We start from the raw sequence: 19,644 nt of genomic DNA, 5'->3' as shown, positions 1-19,644 counted from the left end.
TTTCTCCAAGAACAGCCTCCCTCCTCTCCTTCCTTCCCTCTTTCTCTTTCTCCAAGAACAGCCTCCCTCCTCTCCAAGAACATCCTCCCTCCACTCCTTCCCTCCCTCTTTCTCTTTCTCCAAGAACAGCCTCCCTCCTCTCCTTCCCTCCCTCCAAGAACAGCATCTCTCCTCTCCTTCCCTTCCTCTTTCTCTTTCTCCAAGAACAGCCTCCCTCCTCTCCTTCCCTCCCTCTTTCTCTTTCTCCAAGAACAGCCTCCCTCCTCTCCTCTCCTTCCCTCCCGCTTTCTCTTTCTCCAAGAACAGCCTCCCTCCTCTCCTTCCCTCCCTCTTTCTCTTTCTCCAAGAACAGCCTCCCTCTTCTCCTTCCTTCCCTCTTTCTCTTTCTCCAAGAACAGCCTCCCTCCTCTCCTTCCCTCCCTTTTTCTCTTTCTCCAAGAACAGCCTCCCTCCTCTCCTTCCTTCCCTCCCTCTTTCTCTTTCTCCAAGAACAGCCTCCCTCTTCTCCTTCCCTCCCTCTTTCTCTTTCTCCAAGAACAGCCTCCCTCCTCTCCTTCCCTCCCTCTTTCTCTTTCTCCAAGAACAGCCTCCCTCCTCTCCTTCCCTCCCGCTTTCTCTTTCTCCAAGAACAGCCTCCCTCCTCTCCTTCCCTCCCGCTTTCTCTTTCTCTAAGAACAGCCTCCCTCCTCTCCTTCCCTCCCGCTTTCTCTTTCTCCAAGAACAGCCTCCCTCCTCTCCTTCCCTCCCGCTTTCTCTTTCTCCAAGAACAGCCTCCCTCCTTTCCTTCCCTCCCTCTTTCTCCAAGAACAACCTCCCTCCTCTCCTTCCCTCCCTCTTTCTCCAAGAACAGCCTCCCTCCTCTCCTTCCTTCCCTCTTTCTCTTTCTCCAAGAACAGCCTCCCTCCTCTCCTTCCTTCCCTCTTTCTCTTTCTCCAAGAACAGCCTCCCTCCTCTCCTTCCCTCCCGCTTTCTCTTTCTCCAAGAACAGCATCTCTCCTCTCCTTCCCTCCCTCTTTCTCTTTCTCCAAGAACAGCCTCCCTCCTCTCCTTCCCTCCCTCTTTCTCTTTCTCCAAGAACAGCCTCCCTCCTCTCCTCTCCTTCCCTCCCGCTTTCTCTTTCTCCAAGAACAGCCTCCCTCCTCTCCTCTCCTTCCCTCCCTCTTTCTCTTTCTCCAAGAACAGCCTCCCTCCTCTCCTTCCTTCCCTCTTTCTCTTTCTCCAAGAACAGCCTCCCTCCTCTCCTTCCCTCCCTTTTTCTCTTTCTCCAAGAACAGCCTCCCTCCTCTCCTTCCCTCCCGCTTTCTCTTTCTCCAAGAACAGCCTCCCTCCTCTCCTTCCCTCCCTCTTTCTCTTTCTCCAAGAACAGCCTCCCTCCTCTCCTTCCCTCCCGCTTTCTCTTTCTCCAAGAACAGCCTCCCTCCTCTCCTTCCCTCCCTCTTTCTCTTTCTCCAAGAACAGCCTCCCTCCTCTCCTTCCCTCCCTCTTTCTCTTTCTCCAAGAACATTCTCCCTCCTCTCCTTCCCTCCCTCTTTCTCTTTCTCCAAGAACAGCCTCCCTCCCTCTCTCCAGGCTCACAGATGTGAGTCTGCCGGCTGCCAATACTGTATTTACTTTAAGTGTGTAATTGAATAAACCCTGAGAAACAGCTTGGCTTCCATCAATACTGCTGTACAGGTGTCTAACCTTGAAGCACTGAGCCCAGATCAGCTATTCATAGTCCATTAATTAGACCACGAATCCACTAATTACCTCCAGAACCAAGCCTTGTAGGAGGAGTGGGGAGACACACACACACACACACACACACACACACACACACACCAAGGCTCCATTCCGGCATGCTCCAGCCTTCACATTGAAGTTGCTATTTAATACGCCCCGTTTGATTTTGCCCTAGTAAATGAATGAGTTTGGAAAGCACTCAAACATTCTGAAGTGTGTTTTTGGTCATGCCTCAGGATAATTCCAAGTCTGGAGTGTAGAAACACACACGCGCACACACACACGCGTGGGGATGGAGTCTGGGAGTGGGAGGCAGATGTGAGGTACTACCTTCTCAGCATTCTACCCTCATCCTGAACACAAAGATCTTTGTGGCACCTCTTCCGCTGCAGAGAGGAGAAAGAGAGAGAGATGGAGAGAGGAGACGGAGAGATGGAGAGAGAGGGAAAAGGAGAGAATGAACAGTGGAGCTGCTAGTAGCGCCCGTGTGATGTTCTCTCTGTCGTTAGGGTCAGCAGCTGTTGTCAAATCCCCCTGGTCCCAAAGGTACACATAATGGGTTTGAAATGGAACAACATGACTCTAAATATACACCCACCAGTCACACTGTATCACAGTAGCCTGGTACACACGCAAAACATGCATTAACCCTAAGTGCTGATCTAAGGTCAGTTTGGCTGTTTATCACCTAATGGTTAAGGTTAGAACTTGGGGTGCGAGAAACTGATCCTAAATCTGTGTTTAGGGGCAACTCTGAGCATAAACCCCTTGTCTAAGGCAGGTAACCAAGTATAGTTATTCCTATACACTCTATTTACCTCAGTGTATTTACCCCCATGTACACCCCTGTGTGTTTCACTCTCTGTGCGTCTCATGCATCCTAATAGCCCTAGAGACTCAGAGCTCCTCTCCTCTCTCTGTTATTTGTGTGAGAGACAGATCGATGGGCTTTGGGATTGCTACGCTAGCGCGTTAGCGCGTCACCATTCAAACCCACTGAGCCGTGGCTAACGTCGGCGCCACAGCGCTCGCTAGCATAAAGCGCCCAATGGGGCGACGCACACCTGTACCCGCCCACGCGCGCACACATAGTTCACAAACAAAGGTCACACAGAACCCTATTCACCCTGTCTATCAGTGTCCTCCTCTGTGTCTATAGAAAGTGAGACAGATGGAAGCGGACAAGAGAGGGAAGGACTGAATTGGTTTTCTGATGTGTAATTGCTTATCCACTGTGTGCATCTACTGTCTGACAAAAGAATATGGTTGAATAGTACCACCTCATTCATACAGTCAAGGTTAAAATATAGTTAAAGGCTGAGAAACCATCTTTCAGCTCTATAGACCTCACTTAGAAATACTCCCTGTTCTCTCTCTCACACACACACACACACACACACCCCAGCTTACAGTCAGCATATAGTCTTCTCCTGAGAGAGAGTTTAGAGCAGCCCGTTTCTCTGTAGGTCATGACCTGGGATGGGAGGAGACGTGATAGAGGAGGAGAGGAGAGGGGGATGTAGGGAAGAGAGGAGAGAACCGGATAACAGGAGAGGAGAGGGGGATGTAGGGAAGAGAGGAGAGAACCGGATAACAGGAGAGGAGAGGGGGATGTAGGGAAGAGAGGAGAGAACCGGATAACAGGAGAGGAGAGGGGGATGTAGGGAAGAGAGGAGAGAACCGGATAACAGGAGAGGTGCTGCAGCCTCTGCTATATCAACATACCTGGGTTCTGTTCAGAGGGTTTAGTGTTGCTAGTTTTACTGTCTATATCAACATACCTGGGTTCTGTTCAGAGGGTTCAGTGTTGCTAGTTTTACTGTCTATATCAACATACCTGGGTTCTGTTCAGAGGGTTCAGTGTTGCTAGTTTTACTGTCTATATCAACATACCTGGGTTCTGTTCAGAGGGTTTAGTGTTGCTAGTTTTACTGTCTATATCAACATACCTGGGTTCTGTTCAGAGGGTTTAGTGTTGCTAGTTTTACTGTCTATATCAACATACCTGGGTTCTGTTCAGAGGGTTTAGTGTTGCTAGTTTTACTGTCTATATCAACATACCTGGGTTCTGTTCAGAGGGTTTAGTGTTGCTAGTTTTACTGTCTATATCAACATACCTTGGTTCTGTTCAGAGGGTTTAGTGTTGCTAGTTTTACTGTCTATATCAACATACCTGGGTTCTGTTCAGAGGGTTTAGTGTTGCTAGTTTTACTGTCTATATCAACATACCTGGGTTCTGTTCAGAGGGTTCAGTGTTGCTAGTTTTACTGTCAATATCAACATACCTGGGTTCTGTTCAGAGGGTTTAGTGTTGCTAGTTTTACTGTCTATATCAACATACCTGGGTTCTGTTCAGAGGGTTCAGTGTTGCTAGTTTTACTGTCTATATCAACATACCTGGGTTCTGTTCAGAGGGTTCAGTGTTGCTAGTTTTACTGTCTATATCAACATACCTGGGTTCTGTTCAGAGGGTTTAGTGTTGCTAGTTTTACTGTCTACATCAACATACCTGGGTTCTGTTCAGAGGGTTCAGTGTTGCTAGTTTTACTGTCTATATCAACATACCTGGGTTCTGTTCAGAGGGTTCAGTGTTGCTAGTTTTACTGTCTATATCAACATACCTGGGTTCTGTTCAGAGGGTTTAGTGTTGCTAGTTTTACTGTCTATATCAACATACCTGGGTTCTGTTCAGAGGGTTTAGTGTTGCTAGTTTTACTGTCTATATCAACATACCTGGGTTCTGTTCAGAGGGTTTAGTGTTGCTAGTTTTACTGTCTATATCAACATACCTGGGTTCTGTTCAGAGGGTTTAGTGTTGCTAGTTTTACTGTCTATATCAACATACCTTGGTTCTGTTCAGAGGGTTTAGTGTTGCTAGTTTTACTGTCTATATCAACATACCTGGGTTCTGTTCAGAGGGTTTAGTGTTGCTAGTTTTACTGTCTATATCAACATACCTGGGTTCTGTTCAGAGGGTTCAGTGTTGCTAGTTTTACTGTCAATATCAACATACCTGGGTTCTGTTCAGAGGGTTTAGTGTTGCTAGTTTTACTGTCTATATCAACATACCTGGGTTCTGTTCAGAGGGTTCAGTGTTGCTAGTTTTACTGTCTATATCAACATACCTGGGTTCTGTTCAGAGGTTCAGTGTTGCTAGTTTTACTGTCTATATCAACATACCTGGGTTCTGTTCAGAGGGTTTAGTGTTGCTAGTTTTACTGTCTATATCAACATACCTGGGTTCTGTTCAGAGGGTTCAGTGTTGCTAGTTTTACTGTCTATATCAACATACCTGGGTTCTGTTCAGAGGGTTCAGTGTTGCTAGTTTTACTGTCTATATCAACATACCTGGGTTCTGTTCAGAGGGTTTAGTGTTGCTAGTTTTACTGTCTATATCAACATACCTGGGTTCTGTTCAGAGGGTTCAGTGTTGCTAGTTTTACTGTGTGTGTGTGAGAGAGATGTTTTTGCTTTGTCTCCGTGATGGTATATACGGGTGAGTGCAGCTGTGTGTGTTTGACAAGGTTGTTGTGGTCGCGGGTTGAGATGTAGGCAGCGGCATACTCACTGAGCCATCTGTTCCTCGGTGCTAATTGGTATGCATGACAAAGTTTTTCCAGCCCACGAATCCTAATGAAAACGTGGACCCCGCCCTAATATCCGCTAATGGCATCACCGTCTCGGCTCCGCCCCCAGCGCCATTATAGGACTAATAAGGGAACGGCAGGGATTAGGTCCCGCTCATGTTCTGGTGTTCCCAGGCATGGGATGGGAGTTTCCCTGGCGTCCGCGGCACCGTGCGGGAATGGAGACTGGTCTATCATCTCGACGCTCCTGCCTTCCCAACCTCTCTGTCACCACGACTGTTGTTTTGGGGTTTTCTAGAACGGTGTTTCTGGAAATCCATTGAAACAATGTGGAAGTAATTGTGGTCTAGATGTTGATGGAACACGAACAGAGAGCGAGAGAGGGGGAGGAAGAAGGGGGAGGGGGAGAAAGAGAGGGAACAGCACAGCTGCACAGTGATGTGGTTTAAAGTACGAGTTAATCCACCTATAAAAGTATTCATGCCTGAGAAATGTTGGACCAGAGCCTGAACACATTCTGTGACAAGACACTGGGGAATTAGACTGGGTGTGTGTGTGGTGTGCTCTGTTCACGTGGACAAAATGCTACGCTGGTTAGGTCAGTGCTGTCTTTTGTGTGTGTTTTTAATATAGAGGGAGACAGAACACCAGAGCTCAAATGCCCTTCAGCTCCCTCTAAAACACAGTATCTAACCAGAGACATGAAGATATACACTGAGTGGCAGCATAGCCTAGTGGTTAGTAACCGAAAGGTTGCAAGATCGAATCCCCGAGCTGACAAGGTAAAAATCTGTCGTTCTGCCCCTGAACAAGGCAGTTAACCCACTGTTCCTAGGCCGTCATTGTAAATAAGAGTTTGTTCTTAACTGACTTGCTTAGTTTAAATGTAAAAAATTATGAACACCTGCTCTTTCCATGACATAGACTGACCAGGTGAATCCAGGTGAAAGCTAAGATCCTTTATTGAGGTCACTTGTTAAATCCACTTCAGTCAGTGTAGATGAAGGGGAGGAGACAGGTTAAAGAAGGATTTTTAAGCCTTGGGACAATTGAGACATGGATTGTGTATGTGTGCCATTCAGAGGGTGAATTAGCAAGACAAAAGATTGAAGTGCCTCTGAACAGGGTATGGAGTAGGTTCCAGGCACACCGGTTTGTGTCAAGAACTGCAACGCTGCTGGGTTTTTCACCCTCAACAGTTTCCCGTGTGTATGAAGAATGGTCCACCACCCAAAGGACATCCAGTCAACTTGACACAACTGTGGGAAGAATTGGAGTAAAAATGAGCCAGCTTCCCGGTGGAAGGCTTTTGACACTTTGTAGAGTCCATGACCCAATGAATTGAGGCTGTTCTGAGGGCAAAAGGGGGTGTAACTCAATATTAGGAAAGTGTTCCTAATGTTTTGTACAGAGAAAACAAACACTCACTCTGGTCTGTGGTCATGTTGATGTATACTGAACAAAAATATAAAGAAAAATGAGTTAGATTTTGAGTTAGATACTGAGTTACAGTCAATATAAGGAAATCAGCCAATTTAAATAAATTCATTAGGCCCTAATCTATGGATTTCACATGACTGGGCAGGGGTGCAGCCATGGATGGGCCTGGGATGGCATAAGGCCCACCCACTGGAGAGCCAGGCCTAGCCAATCAGAATGAGTTTTTCCCCACCAAAGGGCTTTATTACAGACAGAAATACTCCTCAGTCAGTTAAGAACAAATTCTTATTTACAATGACAGCCTATCGGGGAACCGTGAGTTAACAGGGGCAGAATGACAGATTTTTACCTTGTCAGCTCAGGGATTCGATCCAGTAACCTTTGGGTTACTGGCCCAACGCTCCTAACCACTAGGCTACCTGCCACCCCCATACCCGCCGCCCCCCAATGATCATGCTGTTTAATCAGCTACTTGATATGCCACACCTGTCAGGTGGATGGATTATCTTGGTAAAGGAGAAATGTTCGCTAAAAGGGATGCAAACAAATTTGTGCACACAATTTGAGAGAAATAAGCTTTTTTGTGCGTATGGAACATTTCAGGGAGTTTTTTATTTCAGCTCATGAAACACTTTGCATGTTGCATTTCTATTTTTGTTCAGTGTAGTTTCTCCTCTGGCCCTGTCTGTGTGCTCTGCAGGGGAGGTTAAAAGCAGAGAGGTAAACACTGTGTCTCAACACTCTGTTACCCTCTTAGACTGACTGACCAACAAATGGCTTCCTTCCTTCCTGCTGTCTGTTTCACTCCTGTTCTCTGCCCACCTTTAGCCCTCACCCCCCCTTTCTCTCTCTCTACCATCTCTTGCTTCAATTTTACCCTCTCTCTACCCCCCTTCTCTCTGTCCTCTTCTCTCTCGTTTCTCTCTGTGTGTCCGTGGAGGTGGTGTTACCAGTAATGGGGGTTTATTAAAGTGTCAGCCAAGGTTTTTGCCTGTCCTCCACACAGGAACACCTGCAGCTTTCTCACAGAACAACACATTTACACAACCGCAGGGACGGCCGGGGGAGGGAGGTGTGGGCGCGTGTCTGTATGTGTGTGATCGTGTGTGTCCGCCCTCGCTTGCTGTATGTGTCAATTCCCCTTTAGTCTAACGCCGTGAGAAACATGGGCCATTTTCAATTCCACAGGCTGTATTGGCATGACGAGAAGAAACCTGCGTTGCCAATGTTAATAAAGACGATAGTCACTTTATCCATCTTTCTCTGGTACAGAGAGAACCTTAGTCGCAGAAGACGGTACTCGGAGTCTAAACTCCCCAAAGCATTGTTGACAATGGGACATAATTGTGTTGTGAGGTCTACTGAACCCAATAGAATGCAAGTGATCATGTTCAGTCAATACAGTTTGTAAACTGGATCCCAACTGTCTTCTCTCTGCGGCTTACACTCCTTAGATTCTTGGCAACACATGCCTGATAATCTATTATTCTGTATCTCTTCCTCCCTCCCTCCCTTCTCTTTCAGTTCGACCCTTCTCTTTGTCTCCTCTCGCTCCCTTTGTCCTCCTCCTCTTTGTCTGTGTTCACCTCCCCACCTCTCCGTTGTTCAGGAGTTACGACCAAGGTGTAGGAAAGTGCACGGGGGTTCTTGTTGAAGCAAGCCACACAGCAGTCAAGGTGTTAAGTATTATTGTGTTCTCCGCCTACTCTCCTGTTCCCAGTAATACCGCTATTATAGACCGCTCCACATCAGGCTTCATCAAACACACAAAGGCCCCCTGACCTTGGGATGGAGTGTGAATGAAGTATTAACAGTCCACTTGTGAACGCAGGCACACCAACACACACACTCCAGTAAGAGCACACACACACACACACACTCACACAGTACACACACCATTCCCCAGAAGGCAGCTCTGAACACCTAACTGTCTTTGTATGATGGTAGTTGGTTCTGATTATCAGTTATATACTCTATCCATTATAACACGGTTCGACTTTAGCACTGAGTCTACGTGACATAACATCCTAAACAATACACTACCCTGCAGCCCTCTATCTGAGCCCTAAATACTAGATCAAGGCTAGTGGTGGTAGTTCTACTGTCTCTCTGTTCGCTGTGTGCTCTGTCCTGGTTCTTTGGCCCGGTGTGTGGAGCAGCATTAGCCAAATGAGACGTTTTCGCCGTCATTGAGTCGGATGATGAGTTTTGGCAGAGCACTGGCCAGCTACACCAGGCAATCACAGCCCATTGCCCCCCCCCCCCCCACACACACACACACACACACACTAAATACAAGACACACACAGGGCCGCTCACCTGTCAACCGTGTGAGAGATTGGAGAGAGGGGAATGAGAGTTGATGATGAGAGAGTTAGTGTAAGTGAACATATTAAGCCCACCAAAAAATACTTTTAGACATTTCCAATATATACTGCCCTTACTTCTGGAAGAAAAGTGGAGATAAAATGAAATATGAATCTCTCGTGAAGTTTTATGACTTGACTTATAATATTTGTTTATATCTGAAAAGTCCGGGCTGGGCTTAATGGGATGGAATGTACCCTTTTAATGGGTGCTCCAAATAAACCCACCTCTTAAATAACTTATTTGAATTCATTTCTAAATGTTAAAACTGTACAAACTAGGGGTCCAATCGTATCCACAGAAATCAATGTGGACTTAGGCTTTTGTTCTTGCCTATCTGTACACACCTGATTCGACTAATCATAGTCTTCAATCAAGACATGATTAGTTAAATCAGGTGTGTTTTTGCTTGGTTAATTAACAAAAACCTGCACTGGCCCTCTGTGGATGAGAAGCCATGCACAAAGACCTTAACACACTCAACTTTCAATGAATTATATGAAACCTGATTCACATTTGCTTTACTGCTATTCTTGTTCATTAGTTCTACTTGTCTTCCTAAAGCCTGTCTGAAGACCGTTTCAAAACTCCCTCTCTACTGGTGTTATTACAAAGGGACCAAACAAACAGAATCCGCTTTATGAATGAAGGAGCACAATATAACAATGCCCCCATCCAAAAGTGCATGGGTAGTCGCCCAATAGTCATCTACTTGTCCCTCATTTGTTAGCAATTTTGTCCTCTACTTGTAGGTCTTCTATCCCAGATATCTCTCAGCCCTGGTCTTCTTCTTCTCTCTCTGCATCAACGACTACCTGTCCACTCCAAACATCTTGGAGAGAGTACAGCCAGTTTCTAGTTGTTCAGAATAGTTTCTAATCTTGGTAAAGGCTCCACGGCTAGATGCATAACTGTAGTTTTTGTGTATTTGAATCAACTTAAACCGGAAAAAATGTAATGTTATTTATATATATATATGTTAATAACGACGATAGTAACGACATATATATATTAATGTTCATTGAATATTAGGGATATAAACACACGATCCCCATGTGGGCTCCCAAGTGGTGCAGCGGTCTAAGGCACTGCATCTCAGTGCTAGAGGCGTCACTACAGACACCCTGGTTCGATTCTAGGCTGTGTCACAACCGGCTGTGATTGGGAGTCTCATAGGGTGGTGCACAATTAGCCCAGCGTCGTCCGGGTTTGGCCGGTGTAGGCCGTCATTGTAAATAAGAATTTGTTCTTAACTGACTTGCTTAGTTAAATGAAGGATCAATAAAAAATGTGTTTCAATGCAAACCAGGCTTAAATGGGAGCATACTGGGCTTAATGGGAGCATACTGGGCTTAATGGGAGCATACTGGGCTTAATGGGAGCATACTGGGCTTAATGGGAGCATACTGGGCTTAATGGGAGCATACTGGGCTTAATGGGAGCATACTGGGCTTAATGGGAGCATACTGGGCTTAAATGGGAGCATACTGGGCTTAATGGGAGCATACTGGGCTTAATGGGAGCATACTGGGCTTAATGGGAGCATACTGGGCTTAATTGGAGCATACTGGGCTTAATGGGAGCATACTGGGCTTAATGGGAGCATACTGGGCTTAATGGGAGCATACTGGGCTTAATGGGAGCATACTGGGCTTAATGGGAGCATACTGGGCTTAATGGGAGCATACTGGGCTTAATGGGAGCATACTGGGCTTAATGGGAGCATACTGGGCTTAATGGGAGCATACTGGGCTTAATGGGAGCATACTGGGCTTAATGGGAGCATACTGGGCTTAATTGGAACAACAGTGATTTTTAATGAAAAAGACAGAATAGCAATGTCTACTCATAAAATATTTGGTAACCAATGGTTTGGGGTATAAATATGCACTATAAACTATGATATTATGCAAAGTTACTATTGATCATATTGAACAATATTGATATTCTGTATAGAGGGAATGCTTTTCTTGCCACTGTACCCTTTAAGCCCACCTGAAATAAATCATTGTAATTTATGTATAACAATGCAAGGTTCATTTAACAGTAAAATAAGGCAAAATGCTTTTAGAAATGGAAACTGAATTCCTGAAATCTATTATCTTGTTGTAGTTCAAGTTATGTTGCTACTGTGTGACTGAGACATTCAGACATGACTGCTAGCATGAAAAACCCATATTTTCAATTTGCAAGAAATGGTCATTAATACCCATGAAATCCGCTATCATGTGCATATATCATTATATTCATCTCTTAATTTAATTAGTATTTTATTTACATTTTAACTTTTTTATTTAACCTTTATTTAACTAGGCAAGTCGGTTAAGAACAAATTATTATTTACAATGACGGCCTACCCCAGCCAACCCTAACCCAGACAACGCTGGGCCAATTGTGCGCCGCCCTTTTATATAAAGTCTGATCACTTGTTGAGAAGGTATTTAAAATATCTGAGGGTATTTAACATTTCTGAGGGTATTTAAAATATCTCAGGGTACTTAAAATATCTCAGGGTATTTCAAATATCTCAGGCTACTTAATATATCTCAGGGTATTTAAAATATCTCAGGCTACTTAAAATATCTCAGGGTACTTAAAACTCAGGCTACTTAAAATATCTCAGGGTACTTAAGATATCTCAGGCTACTTAAAATATCTCGGTGTATTTAAAATATCTCAGGGTATTTAGATGTAAAATATCTCAGGGTATTTAAAATGTAAAATATCTCAGGGTTTTTAAAATTTAAAATATCTCAGGGTATTTAAAATGTAAAATATCTCAGGGTATTTAAAATGTAAAATATCTCAGGGTTTTTAAAATTTAAAATATCTCAGGGTATTTAAAATGTAAAATATCTCAGGGTATTTAAAATTTAAAATATCTCAGGGTTTTTAAAGTTTAAAATATCTCAGGGTAGTTAAAATTTAAAATATCTCAGGGTATTTAAAATTTAAAATATCTCAGGGTATTTAAAATATCTCAGGGTATTTAAAATATCTCAGGGTATTTAAAATATCTCAGGGTATTTAAAATATCTCAGGGTTGCCTCAACAGCATTTTTTTGCATCATCAAAATATTGAGTATCAGATACAACATTATATCAATGATTTCATGTGAATGAATAAGACTTTTCACCCTTTGAATCCTTTACAAATATGATTTCAAACAGGGGGTTCATGGCATGAAGGATGACTTGTCTTATACTGTTCAATGGAGATGGAGATGGGAGAAGGAAAGACAGGAAAGAAAATGGAGAAAGGGGAAAGAGACTCACACTGATCCCAAACATGCACAGTGTGTGTGTGTGTGTGTGTGAGGTGACGGGTTCAGTGAACCGTCAGCGCCATGGTCACAACCACTCCCTCTGCTCTGGCTGTTCCTATGGTAACAGGGTTTGGGGGAGAGAGCGGGATGGGATGGGGAGGGGCGGAGGAAAATAGGGAGGAGGATGTTAGACATTACAGAATCACTTTGGTGTGGCTGGGATTTGGCCAGTCCTGGCTCTGTGGTTTAGACCTCCCTAATTCTTCTACCCTTCTGAGGATTGCAGGCCTGGACTATTAGCTGTGTATGTAGATTTAACCTGCCCCTCTCCTGACATACACACACATTTAGGCTTTAAAAACCGAGCCGTCAAAGTTTGAATGTGCTTAAAGCACCATTTATATACAAATCATTCAGAGCAGTGGGACAGGAAGTAATGAGAGAGACTAGGAAGCAGGAAGCAGTTTGAAACCTATTGAGATGTACTCTTGGAGACCGTGAAGGGGTTTATGACAGTTCTATTAGGCTGGAACTGCTGTTTGAGTGAATATGTTTCTCAGGTTGGTGATTTCTCAAGGCTGTTCAGTCTGAAGTATACAGGCTGTGTGTGGGCGACAGCGATGAGCAATACTGAGGACCTACTCAGCAACTTCTCTTCCTTAGACAGGTAGACATACAGAGTGTACGTGATAATCAGAACTCTGTCTCTGCATTCCCATAACGTTTCTCTCCTGCCTGTCTTTTGTTCCTGTACACACCAGTCGTGGGAGGTGATCTTCACTGCATTGTAATGTCTCAATAGACCAGAATGCACCACAGAATATCTTTCACTGTTCAACCGCGGCTCCTGAAAGCTTGTTCCCATTATAGACGATGCTTTATTGACTTGTTTTATTGTTGGATCAGTCCATTAAGGGCCTACTTATTAGCCTACATTCAAACTAAGCACACTAATTCAAACATTCTAATGCCTGTCAACAAAGGAGTTAGGTGGCATTTCCATGGCCCTTGATAAGTGGGGTCTACTCTAGGGTATATTGGCATGAGCTGTATAGGAGTTGTCAGTGTTTCTGACAGCTCCTAGATTTCTAGGAGTAGAGCTTTGTAGCAGTAGGAGCAGTCATTTGGTCTAGTTGGACAGTAGTAGCAGTAGGAGTTATATAGCTGTAGGAGTTTTATAGCTGTAGTAGTAGCTGTAGTAGTAGGAGTTTTATAGTTGAAGTAGTAGCAGTAGCAGTTTTATAGCTGTAGCAGTAGGAGTTTTATAGCTGTAGTAGTAGCAGGAGGAGTTTTATAGCTGTAGTAGTAGCAGTAGGAGTTTTATAGCTGTAGTAGTAGCAGGAGGAGTTTTATAGCTGTAGTAGCAGGAGGAGTTTTATAGCTGTAGTAGTAGGAGGAGGAGTTTTATAGCTGTAGTAGTAGCAGGAGGAGTTTTATAGCTGTAGTAGTAGTAGTAGGAGTTTTATAGCTGTAGCAGTAGGAGTTTTATACCTGTAGTAGTAGCAGGAGGAGTTTTATAGCTGTAGTAGTAGGAGGAGGAGTTTTATAGCTGTAGTAGTAGCAGGAGGAGTTTTATAGCTGTAGTAGTAGTAGTTGGAGTTTTATAGCTGTAGCAGTAGGAGTTTTATAGCTGTAGTAGTAGTAGTAGTAGGAGTTTTATAGCTGTAGCAGTAGGAGTTTTATAGCTGTAGCAGTAGGTGTTTTATAGCTGTAGCAGTAGGAGTAGGAGTTTTATAGCTGTAGCAGTAGGAGTTTTATAGCTGTAGTAGGAGTTTTATAGCTGTAGTAGGAGTTTTATAGCTGTAGCAGTAGGAGTTTTATAGCTGTAGCAGTAGGAGTTTTATAGCTGTAGCAGTAGCAGGAGGAGTTTTATAGCTGTAGTAGTAGCAGGAGGAGTTTTATAGCTGTAGTAGTAGCAGTAGGAGTTTTATAGTTGTAGGAGTTTTATAGCTGTAGCAGTAGGAGTTTTATAGCTGTAGTAGTAGCAGGAGGAGTTTTATAGCTGTAGCAGTAGGAGTTTTATAGCTGTAGTAGTAGCAGGAGGAGTTTTATAGCTGTAGTAGTAGCAGGAGGAGTTTTATAGCTGTAGTAGTAGCAGGAGGAGTTTTATAGCTGTAGCAGTAGGAGGAGATGTTTTATAGCTGTAGTAGTAGCAGTAGGAGTTTTATAGCTGTAGTAGTAGCAGGAGGAGTTTTATAGCTGTAGTAGTAGCAGGAGGAGTTTTATAGCTGTAGTAGTAGCAGGAGGAGTTTTATAGCTGTAGCAGGAGGAGTTTTATAGCAGTAGGAGTTTTATAGCTGTAGCAGTAGGAGTTTTATAGCTGTAGTAGTAGTAGTAGTAGGAGTTTTATAGCTGTAGCAGGAGGAGTTTTATAGCTGTAGCAGTAGGAGTTTTATAGCTGTAGCAGTAGGAGTTTTATAGCTGTAGTAGTAGGAGTTTTATAGCTGTAGCAGTAGGAGTTTTATAGCTGTAGCAGTAGGAGTTTTATAGCTGTAGTAGTAGGAGTTTTATAGCTGTAGCAGTAGGAGTTTTATAGCTGTAGCAGTAGGAGTTTTATAGCTGTAGCAGTAGGAGTTTTATAGCTGTAGTAGTAGTAGTAGTAGTAGGAGTTTTATAGCTGTGGCAGGAGGAGTTTTATAGCTGTAGCAGTAGGAGTTTTATAGCTGTAGCAGTAGCAGTAGGAGTTTTATAGCTGTAGCAGGAGGAGTTTTATAGCTGTAGCAGTAGGAGTTTTATAGCTGTAGTAGTAGTAGTAGTAGTAGGAGTTTTATAGCTGTGGCAGGAGGAGTTTTATAGCTGTAGCAGTAGGAGTTTTATAGCTGTAGCAGTAGGAGTTTTATAGCTGTAGCAGTAGCAGTAGGAGTTTTATAGCTGTAGCAGGAGGAGTTTTATAGCTGTAGCAGTAGCAGTAGGAGTTTTATAGCTGTAGCAGTAATCGTTGTAGTCGTCAGCATTTGGTCTGAGCTGACTTTGGTCCACAGCCCCTAGAGGGGAGCTGATGTTTCTCCTTCTTGTTGTCTACCAGATGAGTTCCCCATGTGGGACGGTTACACCACCTCCAAGCATGTTCCGATGACTAGCGTCAGAGGGGCCATGGGAGAACTCCATTGATGTCCCGGAGAGGAATGGAGCTGCATGTGTGGGAGAGATGTTTGATTGATGTGGGTGGGTGTGTGTGTCGGTCTGTGTGTACGTGTGTGTTCAAGTGGAAATGAAAACGGAGGGAATAGAACAGCAGGGTGTACCAGAGCAACTTTCCCCAAAACTCATCCATCCCAAACCACAGTGGGGGGTGTGTGTGTCAGCGAATACGAGAGGCCATGCTGTGCTCAAAGCTGTGCTTACTGCTAGCCCCACTCACCTGCATCCATCTCTCACTCTGTCTCTTTTCTCTCTGCCTGTTTCTATCTCTCCCATGGGCGTCTGCCACACTCCTCCCTGCATTGATGTGACTGAGACCCTCCTGCTGTGTACAGGATTCACTAGGAATACCTAGGAACTAGGTAACTAGGTTTTTCCCAGTCAGGTCAGAAACTCCTCTCTCTGTATATAATCTAGTTGTGTAAGGTTATCGGTGGCCTTTCCTGCTGAAAAAAGAACTCCAGACAACATTATTATTGGTAAACACATCCTCACATAGTATGTTAGCTTTGTATATGCTACCTGCAGCCAATAACATACTGATCTATATCCCTAATGGTGCAGATCTGAGGTGTGAATAGCATTCATGTGAGTCTCTCTTATCGATGCTTCACTGGTTCAGAGCCAGCTCAGCTATCTTCCTGCCACTGTCTGCTACTGCTGGGAAAGTTGAACTTTCTCTATTGTGTTTAAACCCATAGTGCAGTTCAGACGGAGACACACACACACACACACACACACACACACACACACACCGGATCACTCAGCTGCTCTACTTTATGGAGAGGGGGAAAGTCTCCTCATGTTCCCTGACAAGGAATTCACACACACGCACACAAACACACAAACACACATGCACACACGCACACACACACAGGCCTTGGCTAAGACTGTAGATCACCCCTCAGTCACGTCCCTGTGCTGCAAAGGAGACTGGAGTGATGGAAGCAATAGTTAAGCCATTAAGGCAGACAATTGGCTCAAATTGAGAGGGGGGGAGAGGGAGGAGAAAGGAGAGAGGGAGGGAAGGGGGGAGAGAAGGAGAGGCTATGGCAGGAGTTGATCCACTCAATGACTTAATCTGTGCCCCGGGACACACTCCTGCTGTTTCAGGTTCACTCACACACTGACAGCAATAACACCTTGTCAGCCAGGGCTGCAGGGGTGAAGGGCTGCAGGGCTGCAGGGGTGAAGGGGAGAGAAGCTAATTCCTTTATCCTCAACAGAGTCACTTTCTCACAGCCATCACCAACCCACAGAGACCAAAGACCTAAGGTTGATGTCGGAAGTTTACATACACTTAGGTTGGAGTCATTAAAACTCGTTTTTCAACCACTCCACAAATGTCTTGTTAACAAACTATAGTTTTGGCAAGTCGGTTAGGACATCTACTTTGTGCATGACACAAGTAATTTTTCCAACAATTGTTTACAGACAGATTATTTCACTTATAATTCACTGTATCACAATTCCAGTGGGTCAGAAGTTTCCATACACTAAGTTGACTGTGCCTTTAAACAGCTTGGAAAATTCCAGAAAAGTATGTCATTGCTTTAGAAGCTTCTGATAGGCTAATTGACATAATTTGAGCCAATTGGAGGTGTACCTGTGGATGTATTTCAAGGCCTACCTTCAAACTCAGTGCCTCTTTGCTTGACATCATGGGAAAATCAAAAGAAATCAGCCAAGACCTCAGAAAATACAAAAATTGTTGACCTCTACAAGTCTGGTTCATCCTTGGGAGCAATTTCCAAATGCCTGAAGGTACCACGTTCATCTGTACAAACAATAGTTCGCAAGTATAAACACCATGGGACCACGCAGCCGTCATACCGCTCAGGAAGGAGACGCGTTCTGTCTCCTAGAGATGAACATACTTTGGTGCGAAAAGTGCAAGTCAATCCCAGAACAGAAAGGACCTTGTGAAGATGCTGGAGGAAACGGGTACGAAAGTATCTACATCCACAGTAAAACGAGTCCTATATCGACAGCAAAGAAGAAGCCACTGCTCCAAAACTGCCATAAAAAAGCCAGACTCCGTTTTGCAACTGCACATGGGGACAAAGATCATACTTTTTGGAGAAATGTCCTCTGGTCTGATGAAACAAAAATAGAACTGTTTGGCCATATTGACCATCGTTATGTTTGGAGGAAAAAGGGGGAGGCTTGCAAGCCGAAGAACACCATCCCAACCGTGAAGCACGGGGGTGGCAGCATCATGTTGTGGGGGTGCTTTGCTGCAGGAGGGACTGGTCCACATCACAAAATAGATGGTATTATGAGGCAGAAAAATTAAGTGGATATATTGAAGTAACATTTCAAGACATCAGTCAGGATGTTAAAGCTTGGTCGCAAATGGGTCTTCCAAATGGACGATGACCCCAAGCATACTTCCAAAGTTGTCCAAAATGGCTTAAGGACAACAAAGTCAAGGTATTGGAGTGGCCATCACAAAGCCCTGACCTTCATCCTATAGAAAATTTGTGGGCAGAACTGAAAAAGTGTGTACGACAAGGAGGCCTACAAACTTGACTCAGTTACACCAGCTCTGTCAGGAGGAATGGGCCAAAATTCACCCAACTTATTGTGGGAAGCTTGTGGAAGGCTACCCGAAACGTTTGATCCAAGTTAAAAAGTTTAAAGGCAATGCTACCAAATACTAATTGAATATGTGTAAACTTCTGACACCCTGGGAATGTGATAAAAGATATAAAAGTGGAAATAAATCATTCTCTACTATTAATCTGACATTTGACATTATTAAAATAAAGTGGTGATCCTAACTGACCTAAGATTGGGAATTTTTACTAGGATTAAATTTCAGGAATTGTGAACAAATGAGTTTAAATGTATTTGGATAAGGTGTATGTACACTTCTGACTTCAACTGTACACGGTCACGCAGTATGCATTTTATAACAGATCATGAAGCTTTATGAGCATTCATAGAGCTGTATGACTGTGCATGGCTGTGTGATGGGGCATGTTGGCAGTGATGGGCAGGGTGAATGGTTCAAAAGGGCATTGTGCCTTATCCCTATAGACTAATTCTCTCTCCCAGGCCTCAAACAACCACACAATGAGGAATTGTCTCTCTCTCTCTCCCACACACACACACTAACAAGCCTTTTACACAGAGTGTGTTAGTGGGTTGTTGTTGTGCTTCCAGCCTGGGGTGTCGAGGGATGGATACACTGCAGGTGTCATGGCTGTGCTGTGTGCCAGGGAAGCCGTTCATCTCCCGTTTTTAAATGTCTAACGTTCAAGCAACGCTCTGCTTTATGAGTGTGAACGTTGGCGTAACGCTTGGTGTTCATTGGGGCCGTAACTTCTTCCCGGTCCCCTCGGCGCTGTGGCTGGGATTTATCGTCCAGCTTACAGTGGAGTGATTGCCGTGGGGACCGTTAGCACTCGTTTGCTCGTTCTCCCGGCTTGGTCATTTATTTGACATGTCCTTTAAGTCCTTTAAAGAATTGGGCGTTTCTGCCGAACGCCTGAGCTCTTTCTGCAAGAGATGGATGGGCCGTGTTCAAAGGTCTGTATGTTCTCCCTCCCTTCATCCCTCGTTCTCTCTTTTTATTCCCCTCCTCCTTCCTTCTCTCTTCTTCTCTTTTTTGATTCCCTCCCTCTTTTCCTCCCTCTCTCCCTGAGCTTTATAGGGTGGTATTATGGCTGTCAGCTAGCCAAGCAAGGGATTTGGGCTTGTTTTGTTTCTGCCTCTCAAGATAATGCTCTCTCCTTTCTCCTGTGGAGAATAACAAAAGTGAAAGTAGAGCGATAAAGCAGCACATCGACTTCAGCTTGTTTAGTTTGGGTTTTTACTCTGGTTCCGTGGCACCGCAGGCTGAAGTGGAGACTGAGACTGTGTGTGTGCTGGTACGCTCTAGCCCTATTCATGCAGCTGGCCCTGGGATCAATGGCAACTGTGCTGATTGCTCGAGGCAGGCGGACGTTTTTAGAGAAATCGTTAAGATGTAAAAACAAGCCATTGTGATCCCAGATTGTTCCCTCAGGGAGTCGTGTGTGTGTGTGTGTGTGTGTGTGTGTGTGTGTGTGTGTGTGTGTGTGTGTGTGTTTGCGCAGTCGCATACACCATTTATCTTCTGAGGTATTGCAGTGTTG

The 19,644-nt window shown here is 44.4% G+C and overlaps 1 protein-coding gene across 22 annotated transcripts in view; it reads left to right on the top strand.

The window, feature by feature from the left end:
• The window catches only part of LOC115180474 (CUGBP Elav-like family member 2), a 164,279-nt gene that overhangs the window by 52,439 nt on the left and 92,196 nt on the right, over window positions 1-19,644 (top strand). Inside the window, exon 1 of one of the 22 annotated variants that reach the window (XM_029742580.1) lies at window positions 18,957-19,057. The exons of the other annotated variants lie outside the window; for them this stretch is intronic. Within the exon in view, the coding sequence (XP_029598440.1) occupies window positions 18,972-19,057 (86 nt within the window). The 5' untranslated portion in view covers window positions 18,957-18,971. Of the gene's footprint in view, window positions 1-18,956; window positions 19,058-19,644 lie in introns of those variants that run through there. 22 annotated transcript variants of the gene reach the window in all.

This window comes from Salmo trutta, chromosome 40, assembly GCF_901001165.1.
Source record: "Salmo trutta chromosome 40, fSalTru1.1, whole genome shotgun sequence".
Lineage (NCBI taxonomy): Eukaryota > Metazoa > Chordata > Actinopteri > Salmoniformes > Salmonidae > Salmo > Salmo trutta.
This window is presented reverse-complemented; position numbering and strand designations above follow the sequence as displayed.